This window comes from Ostrea edulis, chromosome 6 (genome assembly GCF_947568905.1).
Source record: "Ostrea edulis chromosome 6, xbOstEdul1.1, whole genome shotgun sequence".
Taxonomy (NCBI): domain Eukaryota; kingdom Metazoa; phylum Mollusca; class Bivalvia; order Ostreida; family Ostreidae; genus Ostrea; species Ostrea edulis.
In genome coordinates, this window is record NC_079169.1 from 67,506,343 (window position 1) to 67,527,275 (window position 20,933).

The window sequence follows — 20,933 nt, forward strand, 5'->3', positions numbered from 1 at the left end:
TATATTTTACAAAACTATAGGGAACATTTTTTTAATTTGAGGATTCTTCGTATTTGTTTTGCCCTGGCACAATGCTCAAGGCGGAAAAAAATGTCCCATCTTAAAGCGGAAATGTTGGAAAATTATCACTATTCCAAATCCGACAAAGCATCTTCATATTCTGAAAATATATTGGAAAATTAATCAATGTCTCAAATCATGAAATTTCGGAACTATTATAACCATCTCTGCCTTGTACAAAAAGTTTCCGTGAGCCAGCTGAATAAAACTGAAATCTTCATTTCTAAATCTATTAATTCTTACACTTTTCTAATTTTGACTTTCACTTATCACAGTAATTTACCGAAAGAAAAAATGGAAAATATTTTGTTCTTTGTTTCATTTCCACAGTATTTGAGTCATGATGGTTTATTAGTGGTTTTCTTATCTTGTAGTCTCTTTACCGGTGTCAAAGGACGGTCAATACATGTACGCGCTCAGGTGATTTATCAGCCAATATGCTAATTACCTGGATGAATTGGGGAGGGGCAAAGTCACCATTCTGATAACTTTGTACACCACTTTTCCAAAAACAGTCACTTTCTAAGTTTGGTCAAGATTGGTAAGTTTGACTTGAGTTTTTTTAAAATTTATTTTCCATTCTAAATCATGCAAAAAGATATACATGTATATTACTTGTACAAAATTTTTTTTTTCTTATTTCAAAATGATAAATGCTGTAATGTAAACACGGTCCTACTAAACAGAGTACGATAGAGTATTTTAGAGTACGCTGGTAAAATTTCAGAATTTAATGCAATTTAACCGCCGTTCTTAGGTGTTCTTACTTTAGTTTAACCTACTTAAATCTGGAATATATTGTGTTTGTTTTCATTATTTTAGGAATTATTTTCAATTACAGTTTACCGTTTGATCCTGATCAAATTTAACTACATATTTACATAAAATATTAGCGTATTGCATTTTTATTTCCAAGGTTATGCCTTTATTTTATTTTTTAAATATTAAGTCTTTATATTGTCAACTGAAGAGTGAGTTCCTTGAAAATAAATCATTATCATTTGGAATTTAATAAAAATGAAAGAATTATGAAGATGACTAAGTAATTGTGGGTTTTCTTTTATGGTAGGCTACCGTTGTCATTTTAAATGAACACTGGATGTGTGTGGGTTTTTTTTTTTAAAACTAGCGATCACTTAATTGATTTAAATAATTGGACGGAGGACAAAGAAACAAAACATAAAATAAATCGATGAACTAAAAAGGGGGGGGGTGTTAAAAAAAAAGACACAACTCCCAAAAACAACAAAAAGGAAAAGAAAACAAGAATATTAAAGACCATGAATTCCGATTAGTGTTAATTCTACATGAAATTAATTACTGATGTAATATGTCACATCGCTCAATTTTTTCTCCGAACAAAATACTGATAATTGGGATCAAAATATCAACAACAACAACCAAAAAAAAAAAACCAACAACAAATACTTTTGACAAATATTGCAATATTATATTTTAATCTAGTTTATTTAAGTGGTGTACATACAAAAAAAACCCAATTAAATTGCATTAAATTATGAAATTTTAACAGCGTACTCTAAAGTACTCTGTTTAGTAGTACAAATGTAAACATGATTAGTTTCCTAACTAAACTTATATATAAACCATTTATTTATTAATTCAATGATCAAATAGAATGGAAAGAAACTTAGAGTAGATTTTAAAAATAAATAAAAATAGAACAGTAACATTTTATCATTATCATTTTTCTGATTGATCTTAAGTTGAACAACGAATGATTTCTGTGCTATAAAACATTGCTTTGAACACGTTATTAGGATGGAAAATACTGTTAAAATAATCAGTTTGATTTGGTCATATGATCATATCAACAAATATTTCCGCATTTTTGTTAAAACTACAATATATACTATTTTCCAACCCTGTTAGTGTATGATACTTACTTCCGCAATTATCTTTTTTTTTTCGAACAAGAGCTGTGCGCTGTGCTGCAATCGCACTAACATCTTTACTGAAGTTTCAGAAAATTCATTTTGAAAGTATGAAATATTTCTAAAGTGATATTATATAAATTCACATTAAAAAGCAATGGGACTACTATTTTCAGAATTAACTCTTTGAAATATTCTATTTGAAGGAGAGGTAAAAACCTATACTAAGGACGTACTAGAGACGCATATGCTCTTCACGCAATTCAACACGCTATAGTGAAATCGGTAGAAGGAAATTATATTACACTGTGAATAAAATCGTCCAAAAAAAAAAAAAAAAAAAAACCAACCAACAAAAGCAAAACCAACCAAAAAAAAAAAAAAAAAAAAAACATTCAACAGATTTTTTAAAATATAAATTCGCAGGTTTTTTTTTTTTTTTTTTATATATATATATATATTATTGCGATACTAATGATTTTCAAGATTTGGATCATAACTCCATTGAAGCAAGTTTATGTAGTTTCTTTCTTTTTTCTTCTGTTTCTTTTATGTTATTTTTCTATATTTCAAAATGTGTGTGTGTATGCGCGTATGTGGGTGTGTGTATAAACCATAATAGGGGGTCAGACTAACAGCTAATCACACAATGCAAACTGGTATTTCAATATGTTGATGCCCTAAAATTACAGATGTACAATATATACTGCATGCACAAAAATAAAAACTAGGCCTACATAAAGAATACAGCAAAAAGATGGCACATCAAAGAATAAAAATGCCTAATCGTTTGAGACACCTGTTGGACTTTCATTTTACCTTTGATCAATGGAAGCCATAATTCTTTAGTAGTCGACGGTAAAATTAGAATTCCCTTTCAGTAAAATTAAATTCATCATTTTTTTTCAAAGCAAACCCTCCAAAAAAAATTGTCCAGTGTTAATTAACAGAAGCCACAGAGTCTTGTTTATTGGCGGTACACACGATTTCTCAAATTGTAACCAAAACACCAAACTCCGATGGGTAGCAGAGAACCCCCTGTCTATTGTTTTATACAGCCTTGTCCCCTTGCTACTGTTTTGACTGTCATTGACCTACACTTTTGTTTTAATGGCTCTCTAGGTACACCCTGGGCACCCCATACCCCCAGGTGTCATTCTATGTTAAACGTCCATCAACAGCCACCATTCTTATTGAGAATTTCATACCGAGAACATCCTATAGCATCAAAGGTATGTAATTAGTTAGTTTTGAAATTTTATCTTATTTGTAATTGATAATTTTTTAAAGAAAGAAAATTGTAGGATGATGATAGCTATAGAAACGTGGACTACGTTGTTTTTATGTGGATGTGTGTTCCAATTTTCACTTTTTGTTGATGATTTTATCATAACGATTTATTATAATATACAATATAAGGGAGAGATAGAGAGAGAGAGAGAGAGAGAGAGAGAGAGAGAGAGAGAGAGAGAGATGAAGGGAGCACCAATTTTTTTTTCAGATTCTTTATTTCCGTGAGCCCCAGGCTCATTGGATATCATATACATAAATACAATTATACAAACAAACAAAACTGGTAATGTTAGTCATGATGATATGATATTAGTGTGAACAATGCCAACAATATTAACTAATGGAAAACTGAACGGTCCCTTCCAATACACAATGGTTGATGCCAACTGCGTATGTTTTTCAAGTTTCTATGATACCCAATTGATTGTTTATTCTGACAGCGCACCTGTTGAATTTTAGCAGCTGCCCATAGTCACAGTCCGTGTGACTATACGCCACTTATGTATTTTGAATTTACCCACGATTAAATGTACATTGTATATGCATGGAGCATAATCTACTTCAAAGCTCATCAAATATTAGTATCCGATTTTTGTATCTGGTGAGAAAGTCACTCATGGACGTAATGATAATTTTATGCTAATTAACACACTTACATCGTGTCTCGGGAGTGTCATAGTCCCAATAAACATTGTAAATGTATATTCCCAATGAGCGAAGAATCCCCTGGTCTAGACGATGTGAATTTTCAATGCTGAGAAACTAGCGATGGCATATGATAGGATGAAACAAAAGATTTATCGAGCATGCATGCGATATCAATTCTACTGCTTTAAAGAACTGATAATTTTACAAAATATTTGCCATTCGAATACGACAATTACCGTAGTCTAACACATTGTAAGTGTAAGTAGTATTTGATTAACGTAAAATTCGGCAATCCAACCCACCTTTGTCCTCTATACATCAAAGGCGTGTTTGATTGGACAGCAATTTGCACCATCTTTTGTTGGTTGTTTTGTAACCTATTGTTAAATAATGATATTTTATGCCTGTTACCGATAAACTACATCTTAACTTTATTACACCAATTACTTTTATCACTTGTTTATTTATCTAATCACTTTCGTTTTAGAATGAGATAATGCTATATTTGATGTAGATTTAGACTCGGAACTATCAAACAGTTGGTCCGAAATGAGTTTATTAGGACGATAATGAGAGAGAGAGAAAGATAGGTTGTTGAATGGAACGAAACATCACCACAGGCTAACTTATACTATATGTAGTACACACACAGACGTTACATATCTACATGTACAGTATAATTTATCGAAGGATAGTTTGAGAACTGTAGCTCTAGGGAGAAAATGATGTAGATCAGAGAGTTTCAGATCCATGGTTTACGTAACATTTTTTTTCTGTGACGATTCAGGTGTTATAACTCAGTATCTGAAGATTTTAATTCTAAAAAAAAAAAAAAAAAGATTCCTTTCACAATTCCCCATCACGCTTGTGTCACCTTATTCCAACTGAAAACTTTCAACTAAAAAAACCCTGCAGGTATAGTTTACAGGTATGTACAGTAGCTCCACAAGTTTGTGTCGTCTGTTCGAATCCTCATTATTTATTCGTAAGTTTCAATACTTTCACTCTCTACTTACGATCAGAAACGCTCAGCTGAATACTCGTATTTGCTAACCCTTTTCTTTAGGAATTTGGTGTGAAATAATTCCATACTTGTCTAAAGAGGTTTGAAAATAATAGCAGACACATACACACACGTGTGTGTGCGAAGGGGAGGGTCGGTTGGGTGAGGGAGATAGAGAGAAAGAAAGATAGTATTAGATGATACCAGAATTAATTTTCAACACCCATAATCTAGAAAAGCTATAGTTTAAATAATTTAAGATAACATAAACACTGAAAATCAAAATGTTGGAAGCTCGAACAATTGTAATATAATCAACAAGGTTTAAATTGAACATGAGAACTTTTTTGAAGCTGTTAGCCTTCGGTTGGAATGGGACTTTAAATAATAAATGTTTAAATTTAAGCTGTTAGTCTTCGGTTGGAATGGGACTTTAGTCTTCGGTTGGAAGTTATCTCCCTTATTTCGGTTGGAATGGGACTTTAATTAAATGATAAATGTTTGAAAGTATGTCTTGGCTCAGGTATAAAAAAAAATTGTTAGGAATTCTTTACAATATCAAAATATTGAGGGAACGATAGAGAAATATGAAAATATAACATCCAAATCACAGAGACAAACGTTGCTTCGTGAAGCGAAAGTTTTTGTTAGAGGTTGGTCTGTAGTCTCTGACACAAATTCAGGTGTTCGTCAGGGATTTGTCTTGGGGCCATTTTTGTTCCTACTATATGTCAATGACATCTCCGAAAATCTACAAAATCATGTTAGACTATTTGCAGATGACACATCCCTTCATGTTATTGTGGATGATGATATCATTAGTTCAGCAAACTCACTAACTAATGACCTTGAGACTGTACATCAATGGTAAAAAAAAAAAATGGGCCATGGATTTCAACCCTAATAAAGCAATAAATTTAGACTTAACAAGGAAACAGGTTACTTATCCAATACCAAGATTTTTTATTAGTGGTTCAATAGTCAATAGTGTCAATAATCATACTCATTTAAGAATTAGTTTTCAGTCAGATGATGGTTGGAAAACTCACATATTAAATACACATGTACATGAAAAAGCATCAAGTCGATTAAACATATTGCGCATGCTAACATATCCACTTAACCGTCAATACTTAGTTAAAATATATTACTCCTTTATTCGCCCCGTCTTGGAATATGCTAATGTAGTGTGGGGTAACTGTACAATGAGAGAATCCAACTTATTGGAAGTCTCTGCAACACGAATAATTACCGGACTGAGGATTAACTCTTCCACATCAGCACTTTATCATGAATTGGGATGGGATATCTTATCATGTCGACGAAAAATTAAAAAACTAACCTTATTTTACAAAATAGTATACGGCATTGCCCCCCCCCCCCCAACCCCCCCCCCCAACCCCCCAATATTTACAGGACCTACTGCTACCAAACATACCTCCCCAACATGCATATACTCTAAGAAATTATGATAATCTTAAATTCATTCTTCCTCAAGTTAGGTTTACATCTTATATGAATAGCTTCCTACCGTCCACCATTAGATTAGGGAATGATCTGCCTATACACATTAGAAATCTTCCTTCACATTCATCATTTAAAACTGCCTTAAGAATTGTATCGCATACAACCTAATAAACTTTCTGATTATGGTAAACGCAAAGGAAATTGATAATTTGTATTGTCAACTTAAAAACAATGCAAGCAATCTAAATGCAGATCTTAAAGACCACTTCTTACGAGATGATTCTATTTGTGATATGTGTGGTCACCATACTGAAAATGCTTATCATTGTTTTCTTCAAATGTCCTGAGTTTGCAGATTATAGATTTGATTTAATCACATATATCAATGAAATGCAACTTGCTATTCCTTTATTTTGTATGGTGAAAAATGTCTACGTTTTAAAGATATGAAAAAGTTTTTGAAATTGTTCAAAAGTAGATTATAGATGCCAAAAAGTTCTTATAAGTGCTTATTATATACAGTTGAATACACTTGCCAATAATGCAATTATTATAATTATTTGGTTGTTTTTTGTTTTTGTTTTTTACCGATTCTGCTCTTTTCTGTTAGACTTTGTTAATATCTTTCTTGTTTTGTTCTCTTTCATTATGTACATCTGTCTGTTTGTTTGCCTTCTCTATATTTAAATGTATATGACTTGTATGTGTGTATATGTACATGTATGTATGTATGCATATATGTGTGTATGTGTTTGTATGTTTATATATATATAACTATTTTTGTGTTCCACTTCCATTCTGACCTTGATGTAGGGAGAGGGCTAAAATAGACTGTGTCTGTTGCCCAATCCTATTCATTTTTTAATAAAATATTGGTGGGTTTTTTTTTTAATCAAAACATAAATATTATGATATGATTGAATATTTCCTAGCTTTCTGACTGGCTGAGATCCTAACAAAATAGTAAGAATAAAATATTATATTCACCCCTACGTGCAATCGAGGTGAATATAACAATTAAGTTTACCAAAATCGGATAAAAAATAAATAGGAAATTATCTATAAGCTATTTTATAGGTTGATTATAATGTTTTGGTCATCCAATGAAAACTCAAATCTCTAATCACGTTCGGCTAGATTTTGCACACCGGCTGTAAACAAAGATGGCCGAATTAGAATTGTTAAGCAATCAAATGATAAAACAATTATTCACAGTAAATATCATGCTTCAACTACCCTCGAAATATTATATTCACCGAGCCTTCCGGGCTCAGTAAATATTGTACTTCTCCGGTTACTAAGGCATCGTATATATGGACATCAACAATACCAATAACTGTATATTATCATATAATATGGTAGCTATACACATCTCACTAATTGGTTGTTTTTTTCTTCTTCTGATATGCCATAAGATAAAACAAAATAATAAAGAAGTAATAGACATTCGTTAAATCCAATCAGTTATATTAGAAACCTTAAGATATAATACAAATTATCTATATCACGCTGATACATATGTTGTATTAGAAACCTTAAGATATAATACAAATGTTATGATTCAGTCCTGTGTACAAACTTTTTTATTTTCAGTGGAAAGATTAAACCTAGAGAAAAAATATTTATTTCAATGAGTAATATGCGTACAAAGCATCTAAAAAAGTACCTATGTTTTTATATATTCCTCTTTACTTTTTCAAAAATCACTTTTACTTGAATATTGCGTAAGAAATTCACCATTGTGACTATGTAGAAAATTGCTAAAAATAGCCTAAACTACTTCGAAACAATAGCCGTCGTTCGAGCTCGTCAAATCCCAGAAATATATGACAAAAAATGTGATTCTACGTCGTGACATACAATATAGCAGCTGTTGACTTTCAATTAGGAGGATTTCGGAAACAACGCATTTAAGCTGCAAGTGCCGACAATTCTAAATATTTCCCTTTTCTCGCGATTTTGCTCAAAATAAATCGAGGGTCTTCTTCCTCAGTCGCTTTATCAAAGAGTTGATAGAGTCAAATGGAAGCGTTAACGTGAGCTGATCCACCATGTAATCCCAGTCATTGAACCGTTTGGCTGAAGGATAATAAAGAACTTGAACTGAACACTAAGACATGGAAACGATTTCTTCAGAGTTTATAAACAAAATACTGAAATTAACCTCAAAAAGAAAACGAAGAGTGCAATTTCATCGAAATGAACCAAAAATATCAGTATCGGTAACTCCAACAGCCAAAAATATCAGTACTGGTAATACTTAGGGATATTTTAGACCGATGATTGCAAAAATTTCTAAACTAATTTGCAATGGTTGATTTTACGAGGTTGAGAATATTGCAGACCTCAATGTGTTTTGGTCTATATGGTCGATTATATCCGTATGACTCCACAAGTTACGTCACTACAGTCGTACCTTGACTCCAACACTGCATATTGTTGCAAACTTATACGCCTTGTACATCGTGGGGGGTTTCCCCCCTAATATCTGTCTTATTTTGTTAAAACATGCTCACATCTTAATCTTCCAAACTTCATTAAATTATATGATTTCAAAGAAAATATTGTCTGAAGTGAAAAGACTGTCTAAAGTGAAAAGACTGTCTAAAATGAAAATACTGCCTAAAGTGAAAAAAATACTGAATAAAGTGAAGGGGAAAAAATACTGAATAAAGTGAAAATACTGAATAAAGAAAAACACTGAATAAAGAAAAATACTGAATAAAGTATCATTTTGGATGAATCTTATAATGTCAGATTTTAAAATCTAAAACTAATTAGCATTACCGTATTAGGAGTTTTAAAGCTAACATATTGTAAATCATATAAAAGAAAAACCGAATCTCGGTGCTTTATATTACATGTAGCAAATGAAATCCCAATTATGTCCTTAAACAAGTATAATTTCCTAAATTCGAAATGCATAGTAACCAATGATTTTCTCTCCGAAATCAATAGTTAGATAATTAATTAAACATTTTTTTTTAATTTAAAAGCATGAGAAAATATTTTATAGTATATCCTTTGTAGTAAAATAAAAAAAAAGTGTATATGTTGTATGTTGTATTGAAAACCTTGTCATAATATTATAAAGTACATTCACAAATAATAATACATATAGGTCATATGAACTGTGTAAAAGTGAATTGTTTAGTTGAACAAACTGCCTGTAAAACTTCTGACCTGAGAAAAAAAAACCCGGAAAATTGATTAGAGTAAAGACTATACTATTACTGTTCAATCTTTAGGGAGACCCATGCATCATCTGAATCATGCTTCAAATAGCGGGTTAACCATGATCGGAAAATACAAACAGGTATAAAATAATCTAAGTTTAAAATTTCCTACTTAAGAAATGTTTGGTTTATGGTCTAAGCTTACTCCTCCTTCAGAAAATCAATCACCAATGACTATTTGATTAATGATTTGTTACACGAGGAAATAAATTTCAATTACTTTTCGTGACACGGGAATTGTGTAACCAAGTCACATGCTATTCATATGCATACAAATGTAGAGTTATTTACGCCTAGAAAAATTACTTGGTGAATTCTAAAATGACGTGAACATCATCGACACCTGTGCAATAAACTATTTTTAATTTAAAAAGTTTATAATGTGCTATGATTCGTGTGTAAAAGAAAGCGTCTTACTTGACCTCAATTTTATATGATGGTCAAGACAGCATCTTCTAAAAACAAAACCAAAAAATAACAAAACTTGATACCTGCAACAGATTAACAAAAATGGAAGATATTACTGAACGAACAGAAAATCTAGAACACTTATTTCTTGTATATTTACTTGCCTAACTATCGACGTAACTATTGTCGTCTGGAATGGATTATTATATATATCTTATATAACAGAAATTCGATGCCTCGATAATATTTTAAGATCTATGTAATTTTCAAAAGGTTTGTAAGTGTATTTAGTAATCATATTGCAAGGGATTGAAATATCGGGAAGAGGGGAAATCTTAAGTATAAAGATTTCCCAATAAGGAGTAAGTCTCCGAACTATTCTAGAACAAAGACAGTCGGACATAGTTGGTTCCTTGTTTGGCGGGTTTCATTAACATGTATCAAAATCTTCGTTGTTGATAATAAAGCACGTGCACGCGTCCCATCGTTCATGTACGATGATAAACTTATCATTTAATTTGTATACAAATTCTACAAGCGCATTGCACACTTGTACCAAGATTAGAGTCTTGATATCCCGATTAATAATAGATTAACTTCACCATTTGAGCAGTCTCGCCATGGAGGGGCGGCACTCTGTGATAACTCCCCTCTCATTAGGCGCTAATTTAGTGCAATATTTGCATTGAACAAAAGCCCCTTTCACTTGCGCGATAACGCTGTCCTTGGAGTGGAATGCGAATCCTCTTGTCCAATTGTTGTCAAAGCATCAATTTGTCTAAAGATGTTTACAGCCACTTTACTGAATGTATCAAGACAAAATCTATCACCTGTATTTATGGTTAGGTGTTAGACCTGTTGTTGACTCATCAGCTCATTGGCTAACAGTAAGATTAACGCGGTATTCTATTAACGACCTTCTATCCACCCAATAAGTACTATAGATCAACATTCATCTGGTAATCATATAATGGATCAAAATCTACTGAAGCACATTTGTAAACGAACATAAAAGACGTTCCGAACTTTTTTAACTGGTGTTGCTGCTGAAGTTTTTTGTTGCGCCACCAGGCGACGCTCGGCGATAATAGCGGAAGTATCATTGAGATGCGATATATCCACGCCCCCTATAGGCCTGTGTATATATTTCCAGTTTTACACTTTCCTACTTACTTACTCACTCACTTGAAGAGGACAAACAGTTATATTAAAACATTATACTTAACTTGTTTTATATAGCAAAATAAGCAAGGATATACTTTTATTGAACTTTGTAATTTTGGTAAGTGTTTTTTTTTCAATCTTACGTTTAAAAATGCCTTTGATTATACTTTACTTATATCTGCATATATATAATTTAATAAACCAATCATATTTCCAGGAACTTTTGAAATTTGATTTTGGGCTTCTTGCATTAATAAATAAAGAGTTAAATGCCTTTTACCGGGCAGTTTCTTGTTCTCTAGCGTGTTTTTAATTTTCACAAATAATTTATCGAAATCTTACATCTATATTTGAATTTCCAGAATTTATTTGAGATTTTCAAATCAAAACAGTTTTACAAAAATATTTTATGATATTTTTATGAATATGATATGCAAATGAAATTTAAGAAATCAATAACTTTGTAATTTGAAAAGACTCTAAAAATTAGTAAGATGATATGCGGCGAAGCGGGGATTAGTGATTTTCAAATCTATACAAATGCAAGGACACAACTTAAGACTTGCGTCATTTTATGAAACACAACTTTATCATTGAAATTTTCTGTTTAGATTATTCAGTATGAGTAGTCCAGTGAGCAGCGTACCGTACTCCAGCCTGTTCGACATGCGCCATTTGGAGGACACCCCACCAACACGGCCTCTGTACTCCATGACACACCCGCTTTCCTATTCCCGAGACATGTGGAAATATTATCCCTACAACACATACCATGCCCTCTACAGCAACTACTACAATTCCTGTCTCATCCCGGAGCGCGTGATGCTGGGAGTACCGAGTCAACAGACGACAGGTCTCGATCTCTCCTGCTCTTCCTCCAGCTCACTATCAGACGACAACCTCTCGCCAGGAAAGCGCTCTTTTTCGGACATGACGATTGAAGGTAAGAAAGGTCTATTCATGTGTTTGCAGTACACGAAAATTCAAATCATCATGCGAAACAAGAACATATTCCAGCAAAAATAACATTTATTTAATCACGTAATGCTTGGTCTCAAACTACACAGAATAACATATAAAACATACACGAAATAAACTGTATTGGGCAAAATACACTGTACATGTAAATTTATCTAATAGAAAATGGAAATATAGATTGATGGTAAAACAAAAATCAAAATTACTAAATTTAGAAAAGCGGATGGAAATGTATAATAATATCCCTGATATGAATTATGACATTTTGTTTGATAAAAATGCTTTTTGGCTTGTGTTTACATGTAGTTAATTAATTTTCACACAGTCAGAACGTCAGTAGCAATATTTTGTGAAATTACAAAATCTTGGTTATCGCGGGTACTTGGTATGTTTCCGATATTTAAGTTTGATGTCACCCCAGGAAAGATCAGATTTAATCATTAAGTGATTATGGAAGCCATCTTCAATGCTCCTCCTCCTAACATGCTTTAAAGATGGCGGCAAATAACAAAACAGCGCTAAGTTTTTGCCGAAAATGACCATTTTCTACATATCTAATTCCAATCTTTTTTGTTTTCCTTAAAGATAATTGAGTGTGTTAATCAACTTCCTTGTCATAAATACTTTCTTAAGTGTAAATTTTCCAAAAAGCTAGTTTAAAGGAGCATACCCCCTCTGAGTTCAAGATGGCGGCTACATAATTTCTTGTAAATGTAAGCTTAAAATATTAAAAATAACAACCAATGAGAATAATTATAAATTCTGATTTAAAGTGACGGACACCTGCATAATTGTTTGCGGTTTATGTTACAACTTGATAACAATATTTTTACTAAAGATAAGGACTACCAGCGGACATGGGAGAAGAATTTTAATGTATTCATAGGAAATTATTTTGAATGAGGGAAACTTGTCAAGCAGAGAGACAAGTATTCATTGTATGTGATTCTGTGTCATGCACTCTTGCTCCGCTGGGAATTCAAGCTTTACTTGCAACGCTGGCAAATACGTCCATTGAGATACATTAGATCCGCCATTGAAATGTCTGTAAAAAAGAGAGAGAGAGAGAGAGAGAGAGAGAGAGAGAGAGAGAGGGAGAGAGAGAGGGACATAGTTCATGTTGCAGCCTTGTTGCTTTGGTTTTCATAGAAATAAAGTAGCATTCACATTAGATGCTTCAGCATATTAAACACTTACTTCTTCAACTTTTCTGTCACAGGCAAAAATGTGTCAATACTCAAGACGAACCAAATACTTTGATATCTCTAAAATAATTCCTCCAAATTCAAAATATTTTCGAAACTTCAATATGTATGCATACATTATTTTCTACCGACCTTTGCTAAAACACCTTCATGTCATATTAGGTATCTAATCACATCGCTTGGTCATGTTTCCTTCACAGAGGAGAAAAAGACTTCTAAGCCCTTTGACTTTCACCACATGGCAGAGTCAGTAATAAGAGAAGAAGAGGAAACTGGAGACAGATCCCCCGTCAACAAGGACCCTCTCATCATCAGTCACGCCCTGGAGTACATTTCATATCTGGAGCAAGCAAGGTTTGCTTCTTGTTCAATATTGAATAAAATCATTTTCATTTGTAATGATATTCAAATGAATAGAAATATTGTTTCTTGATTTGTTAAAATGCAGGGTAACATATTTCATATAATATATCAACGCGTACGGGCTTGAAAAATATCATTAAAATAGTTATCTTGCAAGTTTTAAAATTTATTGTTTGGAATATTTTGTATTCTGGATCTTGACTACTGTTGAAACGTAAACAAATTTAGAGTTACCTTCTCTTGATTTCAAGCACTTTTTGTAATCTGTTTAAAGGAAGTAATATACATCATGTATTTACTCGCTACACGCAATATCTTGTGGTAAAATCGACTCTAAATTCGCGGCTTTCCCATGTGACTACCGACGCACTTCAAACTTTCCGCATCATGTTTTCACATGCGGTGAATATATTGATCCGGCAAGTTTTATGAATCGACGAAAAAAGGTTTAGCTGTACGAAAGCAGAGTGAAAACAATATTATAAGTAGTATAATTCCAAAAACAAAACAAAAGAAAAAAGATGAAAGAAGATGGTACACACAGATTGTCCATTAATGTGATCTGTATGTTTCAGACTGCGCTCTTACATGCCAATGAAGTTTCCTCTTCAACTATCCAAATGTGGTTCCATCCCAGAGCGCCGGGGCAGACGTCACAAGAAGTAAGACACAATGTCCATGCAATGCATCAAATTTACAAATCCATGGAAAAGGCATTGTACTATTAAATTTGTCTGACCCCAAACCTTTTTTTGTGACGAGAAGGTTACGGATTTTGAGATTTATTTTTGTTTTATTGTTTACCAGGCAAAAGAAGGAGTATATTTGTAAATACTGTGGTCGCCATTTCTCCAAGTCCTACAATCTTTTGATCCATGAACGGACGCATACGGACGAGAGACCTTTCCCGTGCGACATCTGTGGCAAGGCCTTCCGGCGCCAGGATCACCTAAGGGATCACAGGTAACTTTCTTGATTCCAGTACTAGTGCCTATATTTATTTAGAATCTTGTATTTTTAACTTTCTTGATTCCAGTACTAGTGCCTATATTTATTTAGAATCTTGTATTTTTGACTTTTTGGACAAAATCGATGAAAGAAATTGGAAGAAAAAAATTGTCTAATTATATAAGGGAAGTTTTCAAGTTTACCCTAATTTACAGGTACATTCACTCCAAGGAAAAACCCTTTAAATGTGTTACGTGTGGAAAAGGATTTTGTCAAGCTAGAACGTTAGCTGTGCACAAACAGACGCACGAGGTGATTTTTTCTTTCTTTCTTTGTTTGGTCTTTGACTAATAAGAATGTTTATAAATAAACAATATACCCTATTCAAAAAATAAACTACAATCCATTATAATTTAATTTTAGCAGGGCTCATAAAGGCTTGAAGGAATACATTACTTGGATTCATTGGTGCTTCTGGTGTCACGTGCTCAAATATTTCTCAGCGCGGGAAGACTCAAACTTCCTTTCGTGCAAGAAAACGGTCTGTTCCTACAAACTGAGTATCAGAAACAGTTGGGCGAATTATCTCCGAGTTCGTGAAAACACAGGACGTGGAGACCGAAGGGATTGTGCTGCTTAATTTTGTTATGTTATAGTTGGAGACTTTATTGTTGGTAAAGTTGTTAGTGCATCTTTGTTGGTTTTTTATAAATATGTAATATATCATTTTGAACTACTTGTCTATGGCATATTCATTCATATGCGATTTACATACAAAACATTCCGAGAGAGAGAGAGAGAGAGAGAGAGAGAGAGAGAGAGAGAGAGAGAGAGAGAGAGAGAGAGAGATTGTACATACAAACAATGAATTAAATTCTAAAAGCATATCATTTATTCTATTTGTTTGGGGGATAGAAAATGTCCTAAACCAATCGATTTTGAAAATTTGGCTTACACCACGCGGCTTAAGAGATATTCAAGCATAGCTAGACAAGTGATTATCACGAGTCCTATACTGCAATCATAACAGGCTAATCATGTGAGTACAGGAATCATGTAAGTAAATACCTATAGTACAACACAAATTCTAGACAGGTAACGCAGGCTTCAGATGAAACAAATTTCTAGAGGTGTTGCTAACTTTTGAACATCGGCCTACAGAAGACCAATCAAAGTCTAGAACTGTTTTAAAGGGGGTATAATATAAATACTCAACACAATGACAAACATCCTAGACCTATTGTGCAATTAGGAACAGTACCAAACTTAAAAGAAGGCCGAGATGATTTATCAATTAAGGAATTAGTTTGTTGGGTATGAGAGATGATTAACTGCGATGGAAAACGTGCTAATTTGCATATCAGCATAACGGCTAAGAAATTATGTAGATTGTCACGTTTTCCATCACCTCGCATATCAAACAAACTAGACGGTAATTCCTTCTTTATCTATATTTGAAATAAAAATGAAAATGAAATTGACATATCAATAATACTGCCTAATAGAAATTAAAATTGATATACAAATGGCTTTCCATGATAATTTCCATAGTCCCGCCCACTGACGTCATGATTTGCATGCCAGTGAGAAATTTACATGCTGATGTATATGCAGGAAATTAACATATTGGAGGTTCAATAATACAGTTGGGAATGTAAATATAAGAATACTAAGGCCCTCCTCAGACAGAACAGAGCCTTGACACGCGATTTAAGGAATTTTAAGGTAAAACAAAGCCTAGCACTTGGTTATACGAGTATTTTGACATACCTAAAACACGACAAAATGTACTTCAGATAAAACAAGTCTTTATTTATAGCTCTGGGAATGTCTATCAGAAAATGAATTCAAGGGTTTACATGTCCAGTGCATGGTTTGAAAGATTTAAAGATAATACAGTAAAGTGGATGTTAATATAATTGTCTCTCAGTATATCATCATGCACAGTCTAGATAACTTGAGAAATTTCTTCTTCGCTTTATCCAACAGTACACATATGTTGTACATGTATATTCCTTCGCAGTCACAGGCACTTGTTTAATACATGGGTCACCCCCTCCTTACTGGTATTAGTAAGGAGGGGGTGATCTATGTATGAATTAAGTGCCTGGGGTTGAAGTGCAGGTTTACTGACAAAAAAGTCGAATCATATCAAATTAAAAAAAAAAAAATTTAGTTGGGTACAGCGGGGACAGTTATCGTCTAACAAAATTTGATGAAATCATTTCAACTCGATGTAGTTCCAAAACTGTCCCTAGAATAAGTGATTACAGAGAGCTAGAAGTTTACGGCAACATACTTCTGACTTTGAAGCCACGGTATGTAAAAGTCGTGTGACTGTTAACCTGAGACGAAGTCGGTTACAAGCAAATTGGCAGCTCAAGAGTTGGGGTAATTGTTTACACCTCATTTGATTTTTTCTTCCTCTTTTGAGCGGAAAAAATATCTAAGGTGGTATCCCTTGGAAATTTTTCTAGATCCGTCCCTGAAAATATACGTTTGGCTAGGAACTAACGTCTTGTACATGCATGTACCGCGCATCTGAATAGACACATAATCCGATCTATTGGTTTTCACAAAGATCATTCAATTTGGTCTGGAGTGGCCGACGGTGACAGGAAATACTTAAGACAAAAGAAAAGCCCAATACAGTTTCCAAAACTACATCCGGGGGTCGCTTGTACATTCAAATACACTGTATTACCGGATGTGAGCTACGTCTACAAGGATTACACATTACGCTGTTATCTTGTCCACTTGAAAACGATACATATGTACAAAAATTAAAGAAAAACGAAACCCATTCAGTCCTCTATGATCGTCGCTTATCAGGAAAATTGAGGAGGCCGAATAGTTAATGTAAAGTCCATAAAGAAATATTCAGTAGACGACCACAGTCCAATGCCTCTTAAATAATTGATTTGTATTGCAGTTTATATATTCTGATAAATTGAATACCATTTTATTTATTCTTCCACAACGTGATCAAATCTTGAAACTTTTAAAACTGTACATGTAGTATGGCGTCAAGCGAGGATGTCGCCCACGGAAGATTTCCGTATCATGCTAATCACTGTTAATATTTTGAAGCGGAAATGTACGATGTTTGCCAAATATGACAGAACAAATTGAATCTCAGAACTAAAAGATGTCATCTAAAATTTTCCCCAAGAAGCAAACATGAACCCAAAGAATTATCTAATTTAAGTAGCCAATTATCCGATACCTTATCAAAATTACACGCGTTTTCTCTTCAAACCATCATAAAATGAAATCACTTCTTCAGAAGCGGTTCCGACTATTGTCATTTTAAAAGAATTCCCTTCGTCAAAATTTACATATTTTGATAAGGCGTTTAATAAAGCACCCGAAAGATACCGATCGAAATGAACATCAGAATTTGGGTAAATGGTATTATATGATAAATAAGTGCGCCTTCAGATAATCTCAAGTCATTGAAAATGAAAGAGATTTCAACCAAAAGGTAATTCCTCATTAATGGAAAACTTAAGTGATATAGATTCTCTTATTAATATGGTGATCCTCCTCCGTCTGATGGATAAGTGTATTAAACAAAAATACAAAGCCCTGGAAATAAAACGTGCTAATCATAAATGAAAACTCTCAACAGATAGCTTGAGTAAAGAGAGATTTGGACTTGAAAGCTAGTTTTTACATACTTCTAAAATGAAAATAAGGACGAATTGCACAGGGGCATGATCTAAAAAGACATGAAAAGTCCACTCCAATTCAACTTCTGTTTTATATCTTCGAAGAGGCTCTTGACGCTGCCGACTTCAGTTGAATTTGAATCGGAGAGACCTCCTATATTTTGGACTTAACACCGCCAGTCTTAAATAGACAAAAGACTCTTCTACATCCTCAGATGTGCGCTTTACCCAGTGAGTGCGGTGCGTGCTAAAGTGTAATCAGTTGTTCGCCTTAAACGACTGAAGTGACCGGGCGAATGACATGACATATTTCATAATGCACACAAGTAGCTGCTTGTACCAGCTCGTGGCTTTAAAGAAGATTGACGACACTCGAGGTGTCTAGTGCTTTACTACCGAAAGTCATACATATACCACATCTCTGTCCTGTAACAAAGTCATACATATAACACATCTCTGTCCTGTAACAACATGATATTGGGTGTTCGTCCTACAAAGAAGATGAAAATCATAGTTTTTAAATTGTTCAGGGTTGGTATTATAAGTGTATATGAAGCGGCGTTAAGTAAAATTAGGCATTTAAGACTTATTTGATCGTAGACAGAAACTCGTGTCATTACCCATAAACGTAGACGTTATAAACTACCTCATGCCAAATTTCCCCTCCATGTAATGATGTTTCATTCCAACTTGTATCAATTTTTGACATGCCACAACAAATACCATTAACAATATATTTTTTTAAGCGTCATAAGTAGAGAAGAAATACATAAATACCAGATACAGATACCACATGCAAACCAAGTTACATATTCATATACAGCTTTCAACAGACTGTGCTATTTTATTTTCCTTTGCTCAAATGAACCAAACGTTGACAGTTTAAGACACCTAGCGGAGTAAATTTGAGAAAGATATGTGAACGTTTTGGGTTACCATACCGACTAATACATCATCTTTGGGCTTTCTTGATTTTCTTAAAACCTATTTCCGCCCCTAAGTTGAAAAGTACAGCTCAAGTTGAGGGAACTGCAATTCAATGCGGAAATAAAACAAATTGCAGTGTTATTGATAAAGTCATTAAAATCTGTATATTCAATGGGTTGTTACTTATTGTTGTTTCGCGAAAGCAGGCTTTGACCACTTGTGTTCAATGGTATTTTAATATTTTTGAACATCAAATATCTATTTGTATTCATGATGATGAGTGCACGTGATAAATAATACTTAGAATACTCTGCTGCATTAGTATGCCAGACAGCTGCCTCTTTAAAGCGACTGTCGGTGGAAATGAGATGATCCAACAAGGGAACAACGGCCGCTGATCAAGTTATAAAAGGAAACTAGGGGAGACATGAAATGGAAACCCTCCTCAGCAAAAATAGCTTATAATGTAATACATATACATGTATTCATATTTCCATTTTTTTAAAACTTTGTTTTTAATATCTTTACAAATTTTAATGATGGGCATTTCCCCTTGAACGTGCTGCAGTTGTGGTCAATGCTCGTAGGACTATAGAAATATTTGATGAATATAAACTACTACGTTATCTTTTTATCTTAATTTTTTTAAACCCATAATTTCAATATTTATTTATTCATCAAATTCATAACTATTTTTTGCTTTTAATTTCGTTTTCGGGCTTATTTTATTTCCAAATGAAATAAATGTGTATCAAATCAACTGATGTAAAGAAATACAAATATACTGAATTGCTTGATGTTGCCTATGAAATAGATGTACAATGTTTGTAGAACCATATATTTGATTTATTGAAGTTATTCCGAACTGTCGGACTTGCAATTCTACTTTTGTTTTTGATAATGCACGCATTTTCAGAAAGTTGTAGACACAACATGTAAGTTGAGCGGGGGCGGAGAGTCTTGGTTCAGCAGCACGTGAAGCAGAGTATAAAAACCCAGGGTAGCCGTTCAGTGTTACACACCACACGTGATTAAAAAAAACCCAGCTAAAAGTTATGACAAAAACTACTTCCGTTTATACATGTATCTTATTATCTAGTCTTTCTGTTTAGTTTATGGGGACTTTCCTATCTTAATATGATATCGATGAATACTCGCCCACCAGGCTCTCAATACGATGCACGCGTTCTTTATGTAGTTACTTATTGTTCTTAAAGTACCCAATATTTTTTTTAGATTTATTCAAGTTTTTCTTTATACTGAGTAAATTGAACGGATTCAATTACTTAAGTATATGCAATGAGTAAACTGAACGGATGTAATTACTTAAAATATATATCTACATGTATTTATCTATCTATTTATTTATCTCTCTATCTATATGAATTTATCTATCTATTTATTTATCTATCTATCTATCTATCTACATGTATTTATTTATTTATCTATCTATTTATTTATCTATCTATCTATATGATAAAAATATCACAAAGTCGTTTGAGTATATTAGACTAGTTTTCAGTTACTTATTCAGATCAGAAAAGAAATACCAGTCAAGCATACTCAATTAACCAAAACTCTTTGACCATTTTTATGTGATTTGAAAATAGTCTAATCTATCCTTCTGCCCAAATCATGATCAATAGGGGGATAGCTGAAGACTATTTGAA

The 20,933-nt window shown here is 33.3% G+C and overlaps 1 protein-coding gene across 4 annotated transcripts; it reads left to right on the top strand.

Moving 5' to 3' along the window:
* The first annotated feature begins 291 nt into the window (after nt 1-291).
* Nucleotides 292-15,552, top strand: LOC125646618 (zinc finger protein 436-like). Of its 4 annotated transcripts, none has more exons than XM_048873026.2 (8): nt 292-601; nt 3,075-3,184; nt 11,783-12,114; nt 13,555-13,708; nt 14,293-14,379; nt 14,525-14,680; nt 14,881-14,977; nt 15,089-15,552. In XM_048873026.2, the coding sequence occupies exons 3-8, from the start codon at nt 11,793-11,795 to the stop codon at nt 15,098-15,100; spliced, it is 828 nt and encodes a 275-aa protein (XP_048728983.1). In that variant the 5' UTR covers nt 292-601; nt 3,075-3,184; nt 11,783-11,792; the 3' UTR covers nt 15,101-15,552. The 4 variants fall into 4 exon arrangements, with proteins under 4 accessions (XP_048728983.1, XP_055996531.1, XP_048728982.1 ...); XM_056140556.1 differs by having other exon boundaries at nt 15,092-15,552; XM_048873025.2 differs by lacking the exons at nt 292-601; nt 3,075-3,184 and adding an exon at nt 6,936-11,289.
* Nucleotides 15,553-20,933: the final 5,381 nt, after the last annotated feature.